At 39.6% G+C, this 21,028-nt stretch overlaps 1 protein-coding gene across 1 annotated transcript; it reads left to right on the top strand.

Annotated features, from left to right (window-relative positions):
* Positions 1-1,004: 1,004 nt before the first annotated feature.
* On the top strand, positions 1,005-20,555 carry WDR1 (WD repeat domain 1). The gene is made up of 15 exons (XM_032686157.1): positions 1,005-1,250; positions 1,513-1,634; positions 5,440-5,530; positions 8,429-8,576; positions 9,966-10,146; positions 11,983-12,060; positions 12,824-12,904; positions 13,023-13,256; positions 14,075-14,162; positions 15,075-15,231; positions 15,858-15,945; positions 16,817-16,927; positions 17,400-17,573; positions 18,726-18,870; positions 19,160-20,555. Exons 1-15 carry the CDS (start codon positions 1,235-1,237, stop codon positions 19,267-19,269), a joined length of 1,824 nt encoding a protein of 607 aa, XP_032542048.1. The 5' UTR covers positions 1,005-1,234; the 3' UTR covers positions 19,270-20,555.
* The last annotated feature ends 473 nt before the right edge of the window (positions 20,556-21,028 follow it).

The following is a 21,028-nucleotide window of genomic DNA, read 5'->3' as shown; positions in this document are numbered from 1 at the left end:
TAGATATGAATGGTTTGTCTTGCTGTGTCATGGCAAACTGATGATATACTCATGATTTGTATTAATTGGAAGGAAAGGAAAAATACGATTTATCCAAAGTTATTTAGGAGACATGAAGGACTCTATGTGGTTCAACTTAATTTAAGCTGACATCCAACTTGGCCTCGGGGGACAAATCGGGAGATAAACTTGCAGCTTGTAAAACATCTCAGCAGCATCTGGAGCTGAATGACATAAAACCACGGGATATTAATAATTATAATTATATCTAAGGGAGAAGACTAAGACTGATTTAAAGGAAACAGTGTGGACAGGAATCGCCATTCAAACACTTCCGAGATGAGGAACTCAAGGATCAGAGGACCTGCATCGCCTCAGCTGTAGGAGGTCACTACAGCAACTCAACCCCTGCTGACAAGGGCGATGGTTCACAAGCAAAGCAAAGGTCTGTGCCCTGAAGGCGCACACCGGGTATCCCCACAGCCTCCGCTGGGACAGACTCGCCTCAGCCGCCACGTTCGTAGGCGACGCAGCAGCCGCACGGAGAAGGGCGGAGCTGGGAAAGGGGCGGCCTTGGAGGCGGAGGGGCTCGCCCCGGGCTGCTCCTCCACACCCATCCCCTCAGGATGAGCGCGGATTTCCCCCCGGAACCAGGGCGGATTCCCCCACCCCTCACCCGCCGCCCCGCGCACAGCACCGCGCTCACGACGCGCGCGCGGACCCGCCCACCGCGCCCTCGCCGCGCCCTCACTGCGCACGCGCCGGCCCGCGCACGTACCCGGGCGGACCCGCGGCGGGGCGCGGCCCCCGCGCGCACGCGCAGCCCGCCCGCTGCCAGGCCGGGCATTTTGCCGCCGTGTGGCGCCCGCCCGGCCCCGGCCCCGGCCCGCCCTGCGCGCGGGTCCCCCGCGGGGCGGGGCCGCCTCCGAGGCCGCCCCAGCGCGGCCCCGCCGGGCCCGGCCGAGCCCACGGCATTTCCGGGGGAGGGCGCGCGGCGCGGGGCTGGCGGGGAGCGGCGCGGCGCGAGCAGAGTTGACTATATATGGTCAAAGGCAGGGGAGAGCGGCGCGCGGCGCGGGCGCTTCCTGGTTGTGCCGGCGGCGCCGAGCGGGGCTGAGCGGCCGCACCCGCACAGGCCGGTCCGGTCCGGTCCTGCCCGCGCCCGCCGCCCGTCCCTGCCCCTGTCCGTGCCCCTACCCGACCCTCCCGCCGCCGCTGGGACAAGCGCTCGAAGATGCCGTACGAGATCAGTAAGCTGGCAGGGGCGCCGGTGCCGGGAGGGGAGGGGATGGGGATGCGGATGCGGGTGGGGAGCGCCCGGCGGCCCCGCAGGATGGCGCGGAGCCGGCGGCACCTCGCTGACAGCAACAAGTGACGGCGACTGCCGGCAGGGCAGGGCGTGTGCTGGTAACGGGGAGCACCTTTCCCTTTTCATTTATTTATTTTATTTTATTTTTTTATCATTTATTTTCCTTTTATCCCCCTTTCTCCCCCCCTTTTTTTTTCTCGTAGAAAAAGTGTTCGCCAGCCTCCCGCAGGTTGAACGAGGCGTTTCCAAAATTATCGGAGGTGATCCTAAGGGCAACAATTTTCTCTATACGAATGGAAAATGTGTCGTCATCAGAAACATTGATGTAACGTATCCTGATTTTTTCTGCTTCCTAGCGTAAGGCTTTCCCTAAGTTTCATTTTGCCTCGCTGCCCCTCCTTTAGCAGCCTGTGCTTCATTCACTCTGGGTGGTTTCAATCGAGGTCACAGATCTGTGATCAGCAGCAGGGGAATAAGCAGCGTGCATGACTCAGGCATAAAACCATGGGCAGCGGCTGTAAAAACCTGTGGAAAATCTCAGTAAAATGTACAGTTCTCTCCCTCTTTGCATAGGACTTAGAGATGAGAGACTGGTCTATTCTGGTTGGCCCTGTTTATCTTCTTAGGTATCACTATTATGAAGTTCAGTGCTGTGTTTGCCTAATAAATGAACTCTTCCCTCTTTGCCGTTTTGGGCCTTTAACCTGTAAGAGAAGCATGTAAATACTTGCAAACCCGTGTCTTTAAACGCGTTAGTCCTTTAGCTTCTTTTGCCCACCACCCCAGCCCCGAACTCTGGCAATCAAAACAGTTGTTAGTTGTTGGACTCCATGACAAGCTGACTGTGAGTTCTCAGCCCTGGCCACAGGGAATTTTACTCATCGATTAAATATTGGAATGCCCCAGTTGATGTTTTCAGTAGTGTGGAGGTTTGGGTGGTTTTTTCTTCTCTGGTGGCATCCCTATGAGAAGTATGGAGGAAGCATTACGTGTCGAGGCTATTGTCTTGCTACTGGTTTTCAAAAAATACAGTTCTCCAAAGTGATTGCTTTTTCTTTAGATAATCAAATTCTTCCCTAGATTTACTTTCCTACTGCAGATTTGGCCTGCAGTGGGGAGAGCTGCAGGGGGAGGGGCAGGACATACCTCTCTGGAATTTTTAGGTCTCCACAACAATGGATTTGTTTATGGCTGCTTCTGTAAATCACCTTTGTAAACTGAGCTGATTCCCTGTTTTATCTCATCACCCCCCACTATATTCAGACATTTCTTCATTGTCATGCCATAATAGAGAAGTGCTGTTAATAACTTAATTCCTTGCAGATTTCTTGTTTGCTATCAGTTTAAATTTATCTACTTAAAACCAAAAATAAGCTTATGCTCTGGTTTCAGTGTCTCAGTATAATGTTGTTGTAATAGTGTTTTGCTCTTGGTATCAAGAAAAGTTCGAGTTTCTGAAACCAGAAGCCTCAGTTAAACACTGTAATGGCACACAGTGTGATGAGAGAAGAGAGAAAAGCCACTCTGCTTACGTTACAGTTTCTGCCCAAGTCATGCATGCTGACCTCCTCCCTTGCAATGTCATTAATGCTCTTCTGAATTTTTTTTTAACCTCTTTGGAGGTTCAATTGGAAGAAAGCAATTTGCTTTTCCTGAAACAGCTCACTGAAGATTTGCCCAATGCAAATGTGAGTCCCAGTATGAGCCAGGGGTGTAGGGCATGGGGCATGACCTTAATATAGGAGAGGTGGGATTGTGGGAGTTCAAATGTAGACTGTTAAGGCTTTCGAGGGAAGTTGAGAATGGAAGTCGTGAATTTTTCTGTTTTATGGTACAATTCATGCTGATATGCAGACTTGCCTAACTGGCAAGGGGAGTCTGCTGCTGTTAATAATTGACATATGACTACAAAATGTGTTATAGTAGTGACACAAAAACTGATCAAACCCTGTACTATGGCTTATATGTTGGAGAATGTTGCATTTTGTAACCCGACATGCGTGTCCACTCTTAGTTAAGAGCCATGCCTTCTCTAAATACTGTATGTTATAATAGTTTGCAACAACCAAATGAAATGCTGGAAAGTCTGTGTAATCCCCCTGTGAACAGTTCTCCAGTGGGATGGTCATGCTCTAATTAAAAAAACAGGTCATCAAAATGCAGTGATCACCTTTCTCTCTTAAGTCTAAAGCTATCTAGCATTAGCTAATCAGTGGTGATGAATATAGGATTCAGGGTTAATGCCTGATCTTTGAACATGATTTAGAGACTTCCTTTAACAAGTAGTTCTGGAGCAGCACTGGAAAAGCACTGTGAGAAAGACTAGTGATATTTGTAAGGTTTCATACGTCATTAATATTTTATTGTCTTCATGGGTCTAAGACTACTTTGAAGCTTGGAACTGAAACTGCTCACTTTCATATGTGGCTCTGGTTTCAGTGTTCGAAATAAGGCACATAAGCTCACTCTGCTTGTTGAATCTAGTATTAGGTACTGCATTTGTCCCAGCTCACATTATAATCTTCTCCTAAAATATATTTTTTAAAGTGTTCTTTGTGGGGTGGGTTTGATATGAAAGACATACAAGTTAGAAAACTGACTTTACAAGGAGAAATAATGTTACCAAATAAAGAACATATGATTTGACAGCTCTAATTTATTACCTGGTTTCCGGAATCTATACCATACCTTAAATTTGGGACTCTTATCTTTCATTTAACTCTTTAAGTCAGTCTCAGCTTAGTTTTCTGGACTCTTGAAGATTCTTGCTGTAAAATATCAGCTATTTATAACAAAGCTTGGAGGGTTTTGAGCTCCCTGAACATGTAGGTAATGCAGCTGTAGAGTAGCAAAAACATTATCTTGTCTTACTTAGATAAAATCCAGTTGGACACAAAGTGGAGAGGGATGTGCATGCTGTAAATGCAGATGGTTGTGACTTAAGTAGGGCTGTAATGCACTCAAGCAATGTATAAAAACAGGAATGAAAAAGAGCTACTTCTTGCATGAGCAAGCTGTATTCTGTCTCCTGAGATGTAACTACTGCAACGGCAAGAACTTGGTTTGTGAGCAGGAGACTGCTTTCTAACACAGAGCGGGTGTTTTAGTTTTTCCTGATTGGATGACTGAGTCATACCATAACATCAGGTGGTTTTCTGGCTCAATTGAATAAATCTGTATTAATTATAGCAGTTAAAGTGGAATTTTGTTTTGACCGTATGAGTCAAGTTTCTGAAGCTAAAGCAAACCTGTTGGGAAAAAAATTTCTGAAGAGTAGTGTGTTACTGGTGTGGCACTACATTTAGGAGGGATGCAGAATGGCTTTTTATACAGTTAATTTGAAAGCAGTTTTTGCCTTAATGTCATCCTTGTTTTGATTTGTGTGGCACCTCTGTCATGTAACACTACTGATCTGCTGAGACATTGAGTCAGTTTTATTGTCCAGTGTGAAGCATCTGAAAATATGCTTTAAGACTGAAGAGATAAAATTATGATGGAGTGCAATGAATTCCTTTCCAAATTCCTGTACAACTCTAGATACAAGGGAGAATGCCTTTTCCTGTGCTGGTCTGCTGGCTTTATAAGCAGATTGCAATCAGCAGGAAAGAGCAAGCCTGATATACTTCATTGGTCACTAAATGATTTTGAGTACATGGTGATGATTAACAGCCATGTATTATGGTTAACTATATGCTTAACTTTCATGATTGACTACAGTAGAACTTTGGATGTGTGCTGCAAAGCACAGTTCATGTTTAGTATTCTACTTGGGTAACTGCTTTATCCCTGGGCCAGCCCCAGAAAAGAGCCTGATACTTGGCCTGTTATTTTTGGAGAGTGTTTGTCAGGTATTGGAGAGGAAAGGATCCCAGCATTTCAGGCTGTTAAGAGGAAATCCTTTAATTGTGTCAGTTGTTAGAAATTATTGTGTTGTTTCAGTGGTACTGGAGAGGAATGTTCTGCAATGTGTACTGCACTTCTCAGTTTTAGACAATTGCTCAATTTAAGCTGGAAAGGTGTGAGAGAAGGAGCGTGAGGAGAAATTCTGAACTTTATCTTTGAATTTCTGATTTTATTCCTTTGAAAATGAGAAAATACAACTCTGTAACTTTTTTCCTCCTTTAAAATAGAATCCTGCAATTGCTGACATCTACACTGAGCATGCCCACCAGGTTGTAGTGGCCAAGTATGCTCCCAGTGGATTCTACATAGCATCCGGAGGTAAAGTATCAGTGTGTGTGCTACATGAAATGTGTGGACAGAGATATTAAAGTTACTGGCAAAATAGTAGTAACACTTTGCATGTGTGTATGGAATATGCAGAGTCAGTATAACGTGCTTCAGCGGAATTTTATATACATGCCTGAAGGAGGAACGATTCCTGTAGTTGTTCCTCTAACCTCTTTCTCAGGCAGTGAGTTTAGTGACATTCTTGGTATTTTTAGAATTTATTATTTAAATAAAAAAAGAACCTGGAAATAAACTCTAATTACTTAGTGTGATGAAGACTTGTGTAAATGAAGCAGAGTGAAAAGTTATTTCTGAAATGCTATTGTTTCTCTTTGTTAACAAACTTTGATACTTATCTAACAGGGGAGGGATTCTAAAAGAGTGTATACTTCTTTCTTCCTGACCAAACTTGGCAAGACTTACAACTTTTGTTACCTTTGTAACCTGAACTAAAAAATATTTGTTTGGTAAGTTAGTAGAGAAGGAGGCTAATTCTCAGTTTCCATATAACGCACGTGAATCAATAGTCTGAGAATGGGCAAAATGAATTTCTGCAGTATGAATTTCCTGTATTGTTAGCAGAAATGACTACAATTTTTGGCTTCCAAAGAACTAAACAAACCCTTTTTAGTAGAAGTTTGCTTCATATAATTAATATTTTTTTTCAGGAGGACTGACGTACACTTGAAGAATATTGATAAATACAATACTGTAATTTGCATTTTTAAAAAATATCTGCAGCTAATGTATGGATTTTTTTAAAAACTGCTTGTCTTTGTCAATTAGAAATGCTTCAGAAGCAAGTAATATGCCCAAATACAGAAATATTTAAGTAATATATCTGAAAATAAAACATTCTGAATATGAGCTCCTTAGAAAGGGAGCCCACATTCCTGCAAAGTTCCTAGTAGAATGGGAGTTTTTCTGTAAGCAGTTTCAAGGGAACAATATTTTTTAAGTGTAAAACATTCTGTCCTTATTGGCTTCCTTCATATCAGAAAGCTATATTAGAATAGGTATCTTTTGAGTATTGGGGATCCTTTAAGAACACTGATAGCACAGCTTTTTTTGCCTTTTTTTCTTTTTCGCACATTCTTGTCTGAAAGGAACCACAGCCAGGATTTTCTTGGCTCAGTCTTGTGTGTGGACCATGTGTCAAATTGAAAACCTTAAAATCCAGTTTGCATTCTGTGTTCTACAGACTTGGTGCTCTAGGTTTGTGCAGTACTTAATCCTCAGAATAACTATCTAATTTGTTCTTGTAGTCTTTGTAGATTTCCAGTCCTCTGTAAAAGAACAGTAATATATACATAGCCTGATCTGTGATGGGGGGAGTATTTGGTTCACTTTTATTCAGAATTTTTCTCATACCCAAGTAAATGAGTTTAGGTTGCAATGTTTCCCTTAAAAAGTGTCTTCTGTGTGTCATTTATAAATAGTTTTGTGATACTGCTGAGCATGAGGTCTGAAGATAGTACCAGGCTGTTTAAGCTGTTTCTAAGTATAACATGTAAGATTCATTTCTCTATCTATAAATCTGCATTAGCCATGCAGCCTGCATTAATACTTCATGTACTTCATGAGACAGACCTTTGGCAGTATGCTTTTGGCTTTTATGGTAATTTCTCTTACTGCAGTCATAGCAGATGTAGTAATGGGAGATACTGCAGAGTTAAAGCTCTACGTGCCCTATCTATTAATAGTTGGAGAAAACAATTAGATTTTAAAGTCCACCTTAAAATTCTGCTTCAATAACAAATTCTCTGTATAAAAAAGGAGGATTCTCCATCTGTCCTTTTAGCAGAAGTGAAGAAAATGAGTCTATGATCAGGTGTTAAAGATGCGGGGTTGCTGTATGTTTAAATTGAACTGTAAAGATGCACCAGTAAATGGTGAACAGAACTCAAACGTTTGCTGAGGTGAAAGACGCATATTTTAGCACATGGTTTATTCTAAAACAGTGACTTTTATGATGGGTACAATACACACAGACTTTGCTGTGTGGGTTTCATTAGAGATGTGTAAATTTGTCTGTGTATAGAACAATTCCTCTGGTTACAATGCTGCACCACAGTAATTGCCCTGAATAGAATTAAGCTCTAGGGTTGTGCAACACTGAGGGGAAGCAGTGACACAGAAGCTTTCATTATCTTAAGTCTTACATTGTTACTGCTTGTTCTGTGTTTGCTGCTTTTGACATTTACTGTTTCTGGGTAATCTGTTGTGTAGTATTCCAGATAGTGCAGGTATCCACACTCAGCACAAGTGTGTATGTTCATGCTTCTGCATAGGAGTATGCTGATAAGAGTGCATGAATTGAGTTCTGTGGACAGAAATCTTTGTACATCTACATATGCCTGGTATTTGTGCACAGAACAGGTTTCCTTTGAAGGTACAAAAAGCCTGAGGTACAAATTGTAGTGCATCAGCCACTGTTCACAGGACTGCCCTCCTACTGTAGACAGTAGGGTGGCTAACTTCCCAATGAAGGGTCGGGGAACTGTCTTGTAGCTGGTGGGCAGGGGGGCTGGTTTGGGTTGTTCTTTGTGTAACACAAATACTTAACACATAGCAACTGATAACATTAGAGTTCTTACCCTGTTAATGTGCAGATTTTTCATGTGTCTGTTTGCAAATGTTGTCTCCCTGTGTTGTATTTGGTGCTGCATGTCTTGAACCGTATTATCTGGTTATAAACATAATTTGGTGAAATGTATATTGTCTTCAGCATTCCTAAACAAAGTGATTTATAGTGGTTGTAATAGGGTAGGATAGTAGGTCCCTAGTACAAGTGTTCAGTGTAGCTGAAAATCTGTATCCTGGCAGATAACTGAGTCATGTGACTGAGTCATGCTGGAACAATAGTTATGTTCTATTTTATTATGGCAGATGTCTCAGGAAAGCTGAGAATCTGGGATACTACACAGAAGGAACACCTACTAAAGTATGAGTATCAGCCGTTTGCAGGAAGAATAAAGGACCTTGCCTGGACTGAAGACAGCAAGAGAATTGCTGTGGTTGGAGAAGGAAGGGAAAAGTGAGTAATTCTTTTGTGTTTGTATGTATGTCTATATATAGATACATACATTTACTGTAAAGCTCTGCATCCTAACAAAGCAAGTTCTTGGCAGAAAGTTTTTAATTCTTCAAGGGAGGAAAATCATTGTTTCTTCCCTGTTTAGACTTAAAGTTGTGCTGTTCTGCGACAAAATTCTCTATGCAGTGTTTGACAGCTATAAATTAGTTGAAAAATTCTGTTCTCTTACAATTGCTCTGTTTAAAAATTATATGTATTTGTTTATTTCTTAGAGGTGGATATTATTTTCAGGGGTAGCTGTTTGATGGATTTTTTTGACTAATTCTGATAGAGTAGGAAGGGAGAAACACAGCATAATTCTCCCTCTTCTTTCACTTATTCTAGTGATGATCTTATGCAACTGATTGAATAAGAGTTTTCTCCCTTGGCAACATGTCTGTATTTTTAGGCCCTTAGTATGGTAATTAAATGAAATCACAAGCACTTGTCCTTTACCTGACTAAATGAGGTGCCCATTCAGGTTTGTGTCCTTCCTTTAATGTTCAAAGACTGTCAGAACGTTAAGGCAGAGACCAGACCAGGTAGTCTTATGCATAAAGGGCTGAAAAGCATTGTGTGGTCCTGTTCCCTGACCCTCTGCACCATTTTTTAATAATTATCTTGTACTGTGTCCTGATATTTGAGAGAGATTCTTTGTACTTCATTGCTCACTACAGCTCCATCTGCCCCTGGGTAGATACAATTTAAGTTTGCTCTCCTGCTTCAAAATTTCAGCCAGCTTCCTGTTAGATGGATGCATTTTCAGTATAAAATATTGCTGAAGTGATTCTATAGAAGGCCTTTTCAACAGCAGTGCTTTGTTTAATGCCATTGTTGTGACTGTACTGATAATTTTTTTTTTCCTTAAGGCCATTTAAAGTAAGATCTGACAAAAATGCTGTTAAAACTCTTCTTCCTTAAACCTTTAAGTAATAATATTTGTAAAAATGATGGTACCCAATCTAGGCTAAATAGGAATATAACGATGAAATCAGATCAGTTATTGAGCTTTCTGCATTCTGTGTAGTGACTAGGCAGATTTACTGCTTTCTTTTATAAACCAATAGTGTTATTGAAGAATGTGCATTGGATCTCTGGATTTCAGAAGCTTTATACACCAAACTACCTTGTTTTTCCCCTTCAGCAGACGTCTCCTATTGAAGATTAGATTGTCTCACCAGCAAGATCTCGAATAGCCCTCAGGGAACTATGATGCGCTTGCATGAGATTAACGAGATGACCTAATTTCTTTTCTTTGAGCACACTCAAATCTGCTGTTTGCAGATGTTGGAGGAGTTAATCTACGTGTGACTTTTATGAATTGTAGTTATTGTGTGCTTTCCTAACTAGATTCGGAGCAGTGTTCCTGTGGGATAGTGGCTCCTCTGTTGGTGAGATTACTGGGCACAACAAAGTGATCAATAGTGTGGACATTAAGCAAACGAGACCGTATCGTCTGGCAACTGGCAGTGACGACAACTGTGCCGCTTTCTTTGAGGGACCGCCATTCAAGTTCAAGTTTACACTAAGTGTAAGTCTAAGTGTGGCTCTGTTAAACTGTGTGGCAGGTTGACTTAAAGCTTTCCAGCAAGCTTGCAGTTCTTGTCACAATTGGCTGTTAGAACAAAAATTCTTAGTTCCCCATTTTGAGGCACAGCTGGTGTCAAGTGGCTTTCTTAAACCAAAGGCTCGTCTCAGGCCAAGAAAACTGAAGTAAATGATTGGTTAAGAAGAAAACCTGAAGTACTTTTTCCAGGTTTTTTTGGGGGGGGTCTCCTAAGTTATGGAAGGGGATGAACTAGAATGTTTTATTGGCCCTACTGATGCTCTCTGAGCTCTGCTTCCCAGTGCAGATGTGTAGAATTTCTTAACACTTTCCAAGGTGCTTGATTCAATAAATGTGGTGATTTTAATGGAACTTTCCAATCTGCTTAAGAGTGCTCAAATCTGAAATCCCAGGGCTGCTTAGAAAGGGTGAGTGTAGATGTTTGAAAGCATAACTTGATTTCCACAACGTGGAACAGGTGTGTAACTTGTGTAGTCAGTTTTGTGTTGCTACATTCCTTTTAACTCTGTTTCTTATTGTACTAGTTACAATCTCTTACATAAATGAAACAAAGCCTGGAACTACCACAGTTAAGGCATTCATTGTTGCTTGAGGCCAAAGAAAATAAAAAACCACAAGCTTCTGCAGCTGTTTCTGATGTCAGGAGACATGTCTCTTGCCTCAAAAAAACTATTGCAAAGATACTGGATGTTATTGCAGTAGTAAATTCAAAATGTTTAGTTTGTATTTTATTTTGAAAAACAGAGTAGTGGGCCTTTTATTTTCTTCCATATGAACCTTGAGTAGTCTTCGTGCCCTGACTTTAGTAAGAATTCCATTCCAGTTCTAGAAAAGGAATTGTTTTGAGCTCTGCAATCCAGTGAAATGATGTAGTTGCCTAATATATTTCTGAACTTAAGTTGATACTTCCATTTTGCTAAGCTGGTTCTTTTGGAACTCTGAAGTCTGAATTGCTTACCAGTGTTCCTTAGACTGGTATATGATGCAGTCTTGCTTTTAAAGTAATATTTGAGTTGATATATGGGATTCTGGTACGGACTGTTATATGATTTAGATTTGAGCTTGTAGTATCATTAGGGGGTAAAAAAAAAGTATAGTTAAAGAAAGTAGGTTAGAACCTGCCTTTCATAATACTAAAAATAGTCTCTCAAATCTCTCTTCATGGGAGCTTTGGCCTCATTGTGGTGCTTCCCTATTTAACACTTGTTTTCTAGTTTGCATGGTTTGAATATTCTCCTACTTGTAAATAGTCTATTTGGGAAGCGTGCATCAGTCTTGCCTCATTACTTCACAGAACTATTACTAATGCAGTCTCCCAGAAATGGAAATTCAGTAAAATAGCAATTTCTTCCTTGTGCTTGTATTTTTTTACAATAAGAAGGATAAAGTAGTTTTCTTTGTATAAAGCTTACTGTGCAATGAAGTAAGAGTTGGAATCTAGAGAACCTTGCAGAAGAATTCAGTGACCATTCAGTGACCAGAGGGGCAGGATCTTGTGTTTGCATGTAGGCTGCAGCTGAGAGGTTTTTCCTACTTATCTCAGAAACTGGGTCCTCATTCTCTTGCTGTGTGCTAAGTTGTTTGAACTACATCAGTTTTGATGTCAGAGTTTCTTCTGTGGACTGTTCGTGATCCTCATGATCCTCTTCAGATAGAGGCTAGACTTCCTTCTAGAGCAGGGATCTCCTGTACAGCTAATTTATGGTTCACATGTAAGAGAAATTCATATTTACTGGATTATCTTCTATGTAAAAGGGTCTGTTCTTATTTTGTTTGCTGATTTTTACTTTTTTCCTACAGGACCATACACGGTTTGTGAACTGTGTGAGGTTTTCTCCTGATGGGAACAGATTTGCTACAGCTAGTGCAGATGGCCAGGTAAAAAACGAGGACTCTTTGTAGTGATTTTAGTATGAGAAGATTATTCTGTGCATTTGGGAATAGGATTATTACTATTATTGTAAAATCCATGTTGCTTCTTTTTTCATGCTAAGAAATGACTGGTTTAAACTTTTAACTACCCTCCTATAAATCTGTAATAGCTAATGTCAACCAGATTATTCTTACTCAGCTTTTTTCCCCATTCCATCTGCCCAACATGTTCTCTTACAGGTTATTTTGGCAGGAACATGTTAGATTTTTGGAATATATATGTCTTTGTTATGATCCTGAGAAGTCTAACTGGAACAGTCAACTAACTCACGGATAGCGACCCAGCTCCATGTGTATTCCCTACTGATAAGACTGGGTTTGACAATTACACTGTTGCCATAGGTAGCTCTTCCTTCTAAGAAGGCAGATTCCCATGACAGCAGTGCTAAGTAGCTGCCATCACAACAGGAGTCAAAAATGTAACGTATTCCAGAATTTCAAATGTCAGGATCCAATGTACAGAGGACTTAGTGTGATTATTTACAGTTTTCAACTCAGTCATTTAGTCTTAATTATTAAATGGAGGATAGCTTGTGCCTCTCCTTAAAAAAGAGTCTAATGTATCAAACACTATCTAGTGTTTGATAAACCTACAGGCTTGCCACATAGTGAGTGATCTGTGCAGTGCAAGTAACAGTGTATTAGTTCTTGGGGTTTTTTTCTATTACTGCTTTTCCCTTTAAGTTGTATGTCTGTGTGATCTCTTAAGATTTTTGTCTATGATGGGAAGACTGGAGAAAAAGTGTGTGCACTTGGTGGAGGCAAAGCACATGATGGAGGTATTTATGCTGTAAGTATCACTTCATCTGTGTAAATGTTCCATAATGTTTCATTACCCAGTTCATGGACTGTGAAGTCTTGCAATAATAAATGCATTTACTCTCTTGTGGTGACATTTGTTTTTACAGATTAGTTGGAGCCCTGACAGTAGTCAGTTGCTTTCTGCTTCTGGAGATAAAACTGCTAAAATCTGGGATGTTGGTGCTAACTCTATTGTAAATACTTTTAACATGGGATCAAACGTGTTGGATCAGCAGCTGGGTTGCTTGTGGCAGAAAGACCATTTACTGACTATCTCCTTGTCTGGCTATATCAATTATTTGGACAAGAACAATCCAAATAAGCCTTTACGTGTCATAAAGGTAGGTTAAAGTTCTGTTGTTGCACCAGTTCCTGCAATAAATGACTCAGTGGTTGAAGTTGTTTTGATGGAATAATAGCTATTGAAAAACAGTTTTGTTAAATTAACATTGCCAAACAAGCTATTTGTGACTGATTCTTATAAGTCACATGAATCAAGAAGTTAAAATGTTACATGTGTGAGAGTGTGCTTTGTACAAATACACAGACTTTTTTTTTTGTTGTTTTAATTAATGTTATCATCTTTCGTTGCAGCTTTTAAGCATTCTTGAGATGAAAAAGAAATACAGCATAGATAGAAAACTACCAGTGATGTCTCATTCTGCCAGAACTAGTGTATTGTGAACAAGGTGACTAGGGTTACTGTGCAATTGAACTTTAATTTTAGGATTTAGAGTTTGCTGACACAACACTCTCATGGGAACTTACATTTTTACATGAACTAGAAACAGATGTCCCAGATTTTTTGCCATTGCTGCTATAATTCTGGCAGTTGGTGTGGGTACATGACCATATTTAGTCCCCTTCCCTGAATCATAAAGTACCTGAAAAGCAGTGATGAAAAGGCCATGAAAGTATTTTAGCCCATCAGGCTAATAAGGATATTCATAGTGCTTATGGCTTCTCTTCAAGGACATAGAAATAGCAGTGCTGTAACAGTTAAATGACTGCACTGTTGAATAGTGATCTGTATTTTGGGTGACTTCTAATGCTTGTCAAATATTTATTTTCTGAATAACCTATAATTCTTTTCAAATAGGTGTTTGCATGTGTTAAGATAAAAATTGCTCATTAATAATTATTTGTGTCCCATCCACAGGGTCATAGTAAATCAATTCAGTGTCTTACGGTGCACAAAAATGGTGGCAAGTCCTATATTTACTCTGGAAGTAACGATGGTCATATTAATATCCTTTGAATGATAGAAATATTCGTTCTAGCCTTATAGTGCGAGAGAGCTCACGAGGAGGGGAGATAAAAAAAGCTTTGCCAAAGAAATTTAGTATTTATTGGACACAAGTGAATATTTTATGTCTGAAGAAATTTATTTTGCTTTCCCCAACACCTGTTTTACTGCTTACCTTCATGCTTTTCTGCTAAGTATAAGCCAGCTCTTAATTTTTAGTTTTCACTTCTTTGTGGTATGTAGCTTGTTAGTGTGAGGAAGCAAATAAATAAGTTAGCTTCTTGTAACATCAAGAAACACCAATACATATTTGCATGTACGGCAGAATATGTTGAAAGTTATATTTCCAGCATTCTAAAGCTTAAACCCATGGTCTTTCATCCTGCCTGTTGTGATATGTTACAATGGCGTCATGTTGGCATAAACTGTTATAAATGTAGGACTTGTTTCTTTACAGCCCTGTAGTACAGGGTTAGTAGTTGAAACTGATGTTAACATACAACATCAGGGAAAGCCAGTGTTGCAGGACTTCAAACTATAATTTTTAAAAAGTATTTTCTATTCTCATACTTAAAATCTAGTTGTTCCACTGTTTACAACTGTTTGTGGTAGGTCATTTAACTCACTATAGAACATCAGAAGTTCATTTAATAAATATTTTGAGGGTACAAGGTTGTTCAAACCCTGGTACAGGTTGCCCACGGAGCTTGTAGAGTCTTCATCCCCAGAGATACTGAAAACTTTGCAGAATGTGCAGCCTGTTGTAGCTGACACTGATCTGAGCAGCAGACTGGACTAAACAATCTCAAGAGCTCCCTTCTAACCTTAGCTATTCTGTCAATTAATTAACTTATCATGATGTGGTATCTGACTGCACTGGTATCTTCAAATGTTCCTTAATTCTGTTATGCACATTATTGGGATTCTGAAACTGGAGAGAACGATGGCTTTTCTGGGAAAGGCCATACAAACCAGGTTTCTAGGATGGCAGTGGATGAAATGGATCAGCTGGTCACCTGCAGTATGGATGACACTGTACGCTATACCAACCTTAACAAGAGGGACTACAGGTTAGTTAAAGTGTTGCCTTTTGTTGCAGTATAATTATTTTACTGCAAGAGTTGTTTTATGTGTTTAAAAGAATAATGCTGCAGATTATTTAGGTTTTATGTTACTATGGAAACTGTAGAACTGATTGCTGTACCACCCTTGCTTTTTTTCTATGACAGCAGGAATTGCATCCCAGGCTTTTCAATTTGTCTTATCCCTTCCACGGGTTAGATAGAGATCTGCTTTGTATCGAGTGACTTAGTTGGGGGACTGTAGGAAGGGTGTCCACTTTGTGTTTCATCAATACCCAAGGATACCGATAATAAATATAGTTAGAAGGGGTGGGACACGGCTGTTTCTTCATGGAAACCAGAACTGAAGCAAAAAAACTTTAAGAATCCTATTAAGATTACCTAGTTAGTTAAAAAATTCTAATGTAATAACATTTCATTTCAAAGGTATGCTTCCTCATCAAGATAGTCAAGCTTTAAAAACTAAACAATAGGAAACCTTGCAGATTATTAATTAAAAATAATTTATGCATGTGTTTGATTATTAGTGGGTGATTATTTAAATAGGTGATTTAAAATAATTTTTTTTCTGCTTTGTGCTTCCCACTTCTCTGCTTTGCCATGCCCTCCTTCAGTGGCCAGGATGCTGTGAAAATGGACGTTCAACCAAAATGTTTAGCTGTGGGTCCTGGTGGTTACACTGTAGTTCTATGCATTGGACAGGTAAATATTAACTTGTGGATTATCAACACAATTGCTGTGTTAGTAATGGTTTCTGACAAGTCTATTTAGTGTGGGATCGCCTTGCACATCTACATGATTTCCTAATAAGAGCTACATGGAACATAATTGAGCAGGATACTTGATAGCCTTGCCTCTTTGTGTCCTGTACCAGTTTCACACTTACATATAGATTTAAATTTCACATTGTCCCTCGTGTGGATGCATCTGTATTTGTTGTCAATACAGCTTTGTGCTGTAAGGCTTACACCAGTCAGAATCATGCTCTTGCCAGATTTGTCAAGTGACATGACTTTGGGGAAAGGATGTCATTCTCCTGCATTTTATTTTTTTGCAACTGATCAGTTAACTAATGCTGTTGTAGCTTGCTTACCACTAGTATTCAGATCATGCAAAACCAGAAAGATTGCACCAGGGCTTTCTTGTATCAAAGCATGATTACCTTCTAATGATTTATACCTTCTGTATGGATTCTGGTTACATGCTTGGGGTATTTGATAGTGTTGTCTAAACCTCTTTTCCTTGAGAGTTATAATTCCAGTTGTCCGTAGTCTAGAACTGGATAGGAAATAGCCTTTAAAATTTAACATTGAGGTATTAACTTGCTACTGATTTGGTCCTGCCTCCCTTCCTTTACAGTGAACCACGAAGGGAGTTAAACATTGCTAAAAAATACTGGTTTACCCGTGTTTATTTCACCAAATGACTTTCAAACCAAATGAGGCAAAGCTGAAGGCAGTGAAGAATGCCCTGCACTACCTAATTTAGAGCCCAAGTACTCCACTACAGCAGTCATAGGTTTTGTATTAGGTAGTTTGAAGAAGGGTCTTAGTTTCTGGTTTTCTATTTGCAGATTGTCTTGATGAAAGATAAGAAAAAATGTTTTGCAATTGATGACCTTGGCTATGAGCCAGAAGCCGTAGCCATTCACCCCTCAGGAGGTACAGCAGCAGTGGGAGGAGCGGTAAGGTTGCACTTTCTAAAACTGTACTATTTTGAACACTGGAACTAGTAACAGAACCATTTAATAATCGAAGGTGTGTTGTGTTGAGAAGTAGTAGGTGGCTATTTGTAACAACAGCAGTATTGTAACGAGTAAGCTATACTTTATTCCTGGGCTTTCATTCTCCAGGTTCTGCCACAGTTGTGACCTAATGTCCGTTTCACTTTTTTTTTTTTTTATCCTGTACTTACTGCTTTTAACTCACCAAGCATACCCACTGTATGCTTGAAGTCAGCAAATTCTAGAAAACAGATCTATTTCCACACTTGATGGATTGTAGCCAGCATAAATGACATATTATTTAAACTATTTCTTAATATAAGTGCTACCAAATAGGATTGGTGCAAAAAGTTCCATAAACTCAGTAAGCCTTCCTCTTTCTATTGTAAAATGATTTTTCTACCTTTCTTCCTTCTTTACTGTTAATTTGCAGGATGGGAATGTCCGTTTGTATTCAATCCAAGGAACCTCTTTGAAGAGTGATGATAGGACTTTGGAAGCTAAAGGTCCTGTTACTGACCTGGCATATTCTCACGATGGTGCCTTTCTTGCAGTCTGTGATGCAAACAAAGTTGTCACTGTCTTTAGTGTCGCTGATGGCTATGCGGTAAGAACTGATGTATCCAGAGCTTTCTCTGTTTAAAAACAAATTGACTTACAGCTCATGCCTAAATATTTTGTGAAATACACTGTAGCTGGTCAGGCTTAATTGTAAATCACTGATACCAATTTCATGCTTCTGTGACACTGTTTACCTGCTATTTTGGGCTAGTATTGCTTTTCACAGCAGCCTGTGTGAATCCTTTAGCTTGTAAGAATAGTTGAGGAAATGTGCAGCATAGATTGGCTACTGGAAAAACACTGAAACCCATCTAATAACAAACACATGGTTAAATGGGGAAGGAGCTGAATTTCCACTGACTATTTCCACACTGTAGTTAAATACAAAAGATTAGAGTATGCAAGTTCCTTATGTGGGTCAGCTGAATCACAAGTGTGTTAGTTTGGGGGTTTTTAAAGGAAATAAAGTCAACAAAATAGGTGCCATGCCTGTTAGTGAATACATGTGCATTGTTGTAAAATGGACAAGAATGCAGGCTCAGTTGGATAAAAATCATGCAATACAATAAAATTTAATTAATAAATAAAGCAGACTTAGCAACAAAATTCTACTGACTGTGCTACACACTTCCGTGGTAAGGGATAAGCAATGAAAGAGATACACTAGGGCAGGGAATCTTGCTTTATCTGTCAATCTTCTGTCTTAACCAAAAGTCCAAAAATTGGCAATTTCCACTTTTCAGCTGAGCAGTCAGTGTGTATCAACCTGTAAAGTCATTAAGCTTTGACGAAAACCACACTGAAGCAAAAATGCAGGATGACATTCCACAAAAATATTTCATTTTCTAAGTAAAAATTTAACGAATTTTTCTTTAGAAACATCTGTGAGATTATATGCTTAGAGAAGTCTCTAAGGAAGGAGTCACTGCATATGCACTTAACAGGTGCAGCTTTCATAGAAAAAAAAGTCTCAGCATATTTTTTACAAAAGGTCTGTATTTTATTGGCCTAATAAGTGTTTAAATAAATAACATAAAATGAAGCCACCACTTGGTTTGGTTAGTGCATCCATCTGCACCTGAGATATACACTTAGGAGTCTTGCAGTATCTTGTTCTGATGCTGCATGTTGAAAACCAGTGATTTCCTGAAGTAGCTTAAACTAATGGAATAACCCTTGTTTCTCTGACTCTCAAAAGGAACATAATGTCTTCTACGGACACCATGCGAAAGTTGTTTGTATTGCTTGGTCACCGGACAATGAACACTTTGCTTCTGGAGGCATGGACATGATGGTGTATGTTTGGACTGTGAGTGATCCAGAGACCAGAGTCAAAATACCAGGTATGTTTCCTTCAAAATACTACTTTTGAAAGTCGCTGGTAGTTCTTGAAATCCAACACAGCTCCTCTTTTCTAGAGCTAATGGTAAGCAGGCTTTGAACGTTCCCCAAATAATTTAGCCTTTATGCTAATCTCTGTCTAGCTACAATTTTCCATTATGTTGTTTTTGTAGTTTTTAAAATCCAGTACTAGTATTTTATGCAGCTGAAAATTACAGTTGGAATATGTGCTAGTTATCTTGTCAGTCTGGCCTTCCTAATTATTTTCTGTTATTTTTCACTGCCATACAGATGCTCACAGACTACATCACGTAAGTGGCTTGGCATGGTTGGATGAACATACTCTGGTAACAACATCCCATGATGCTTCTGTTAAGGAGTGGTCTATCTCCTACAATTGAAATAAACCCCCTCTTTGGAAGGACCTAATCAGGGACTAGAACTACTGCAGTGGAACATAGCATTTCTCTTAAAGAATCTGTATTGGCCTCTGGGTCTGCTATCATATCCTCATATCTTTACAGGGTGTTCATATCTGTAATTAAATGTACTTTGAAAGCTTTAGCGAGTAACAGTTTGCACATGAAAAGCACTTAAATTATGTCTGGAGCTTAACCTTTGTGCTGAACATTCCAGAGGCAACAGCCGAGCAAGTTGGTGTGCAAGGTTCAGGCGCAAAAGATTCAAACTCAATCAGTTGTTCTTTTCTAACCAAGAAACATAAGACTGTACAGCATGAGAGTAATACTTCTCATTTTTTCTAATTACAGAACATTTCTGTACTAACGGTCATAGTAAGAGTATTTAGTTGTGGTCTGAAACCAATCAAGCTGTGTGCAGCTACTGTATATTGCTTTGCTTCTCTATACTGCACCAAACTGTTGCCTCAGATTTTCTCCTCCAGATAAGAAGATGGGGTACATGCATAATAAACTTTTTATGTATTTCATGTCAAATCTTTGTGGTTTATTTTAAGGTGGAAGTGTGGGATTTTAATGTACTTACTGTTGTGGGTATAATGTTTACAAATAATCGTTGTGGCAACTTGTTCCTCCAAAAACACAATTGTTACTTTCATGAATTAAGACTGTCTCGTCATTTCAATGTCGGAAAAGAAATCATTCTGTTACAAAGATTAAAGATTTTCTGTTTGAAGGAGGAGAAGCATGTTATTGTTTAAAAAATATGCAGTACTTCTACCACCTTTTGAGAAATACAGGAATTAAACAAAGTGAAGCATTGTTATGAGTTGAAGTGATTTTTGAGAAGATCGTGTTTGCTCAGTAAGTTTTATGCCTTTGCATGTGCAGAACAGTTGCATGGAAGTGTTACCTCATGCAAACAAATCCTGATGTTGTGTTTAGTTCCTTTCTCACACTCCACAACACACTTAAGTGATTTGAAGCCTGCAGTCCAACAAGGGTGGAGGAGGACACTCTGATGCAAAGTAGTAGGAAGATTTACCATCTCTGATGGCCAAAAAAAAGTTGTTGCTGTCTAGAACTTTGGAAAATTTAAAAAAACTTTTCTCTGCTAAGTCTCTACCACCACCACCACCTTTTCAGTTGTCTTTGGTTTTTATTAAGCTTTCCTTTCTGTATGGACTTGGGTGTTGTTTTTTTTTACCAATCATATTTCTAATGACACTAATAATACAGCAAATAAAATGCTTTTGCTGCTTCTCTTATTGTGGACTATTGCTCAGTTGCTGAAATATTGCCTTTCAAAAAATGAAATGTTTGTAAAACTTCTTTTAAAAAGGAAAAACGGTGATTTCTTTTTAGGAGTGGTGATCAGATGTCTTCTGGCCTGCAATCTGTTTTGCAACAGTTGACATAGTTGTTTTTTTGTTTTTTTTTTCTAGGAAGCAGAATATTTTGCATCATGGTTTCTTTGTGTTTGCTATGTCTCTCCATTAGCAGTTTTGCATGTATGCTTATTAACAATGCAAGGACAAGAGAAGTTTTGGAAAAGGCCATATTTGAAATAAGGGATCCAAATGAACAGGATTTCTCACTGTCTAGCCCCTTAAATTTGTTGTGCTTTTACATAGGGACTGGCACAGCAAGCACTTCCTCCATTGGTCCCTGAGTCTCATCTGGAAGAGTTGCTATTGAATCTGCTCAGTGGGTTTGTGTTGCAGTTCATTTAAGTAATGAT

This window comes from Chiroxiphia lanceolata, chromosome 4 (assembly GCF_009829145.1).
Source record: "Chiroxiphia lanceolata isolate bChiLan1 chromosome 4, bChiLan1.pri, whole genome shotgun sequence".
NCBI lineage: Eukaryota > Metazoa > Chordata > Aves > Passeriformes > Pipridae > Chiroxiphia > Chiroxiphia lanceolata.
The sequence above is the reverse complement of the archived record's forward strand: the minus strand, read 5'-3'. Positions and strand labels throughout refer to the sequence as shown.

Coding starts and splice junctions, on each gene's coding strand:
- WDR1 (XM_032686157.1), top strand. Junction 13,257..14,074: donor AGCCTTTACGTGTCATAAAG/GTAGGTTAAAGT, acceptor TCCCATCCACAG/GGTCATAGTAAATCAATTCA. Junction 17,574..18,725: donor GTGTCGCTGATGGCTATGCG/GTAAGAACTGAT, acceptor GACTCTCAAAAG/GAACATAATGTCTTCTACGG.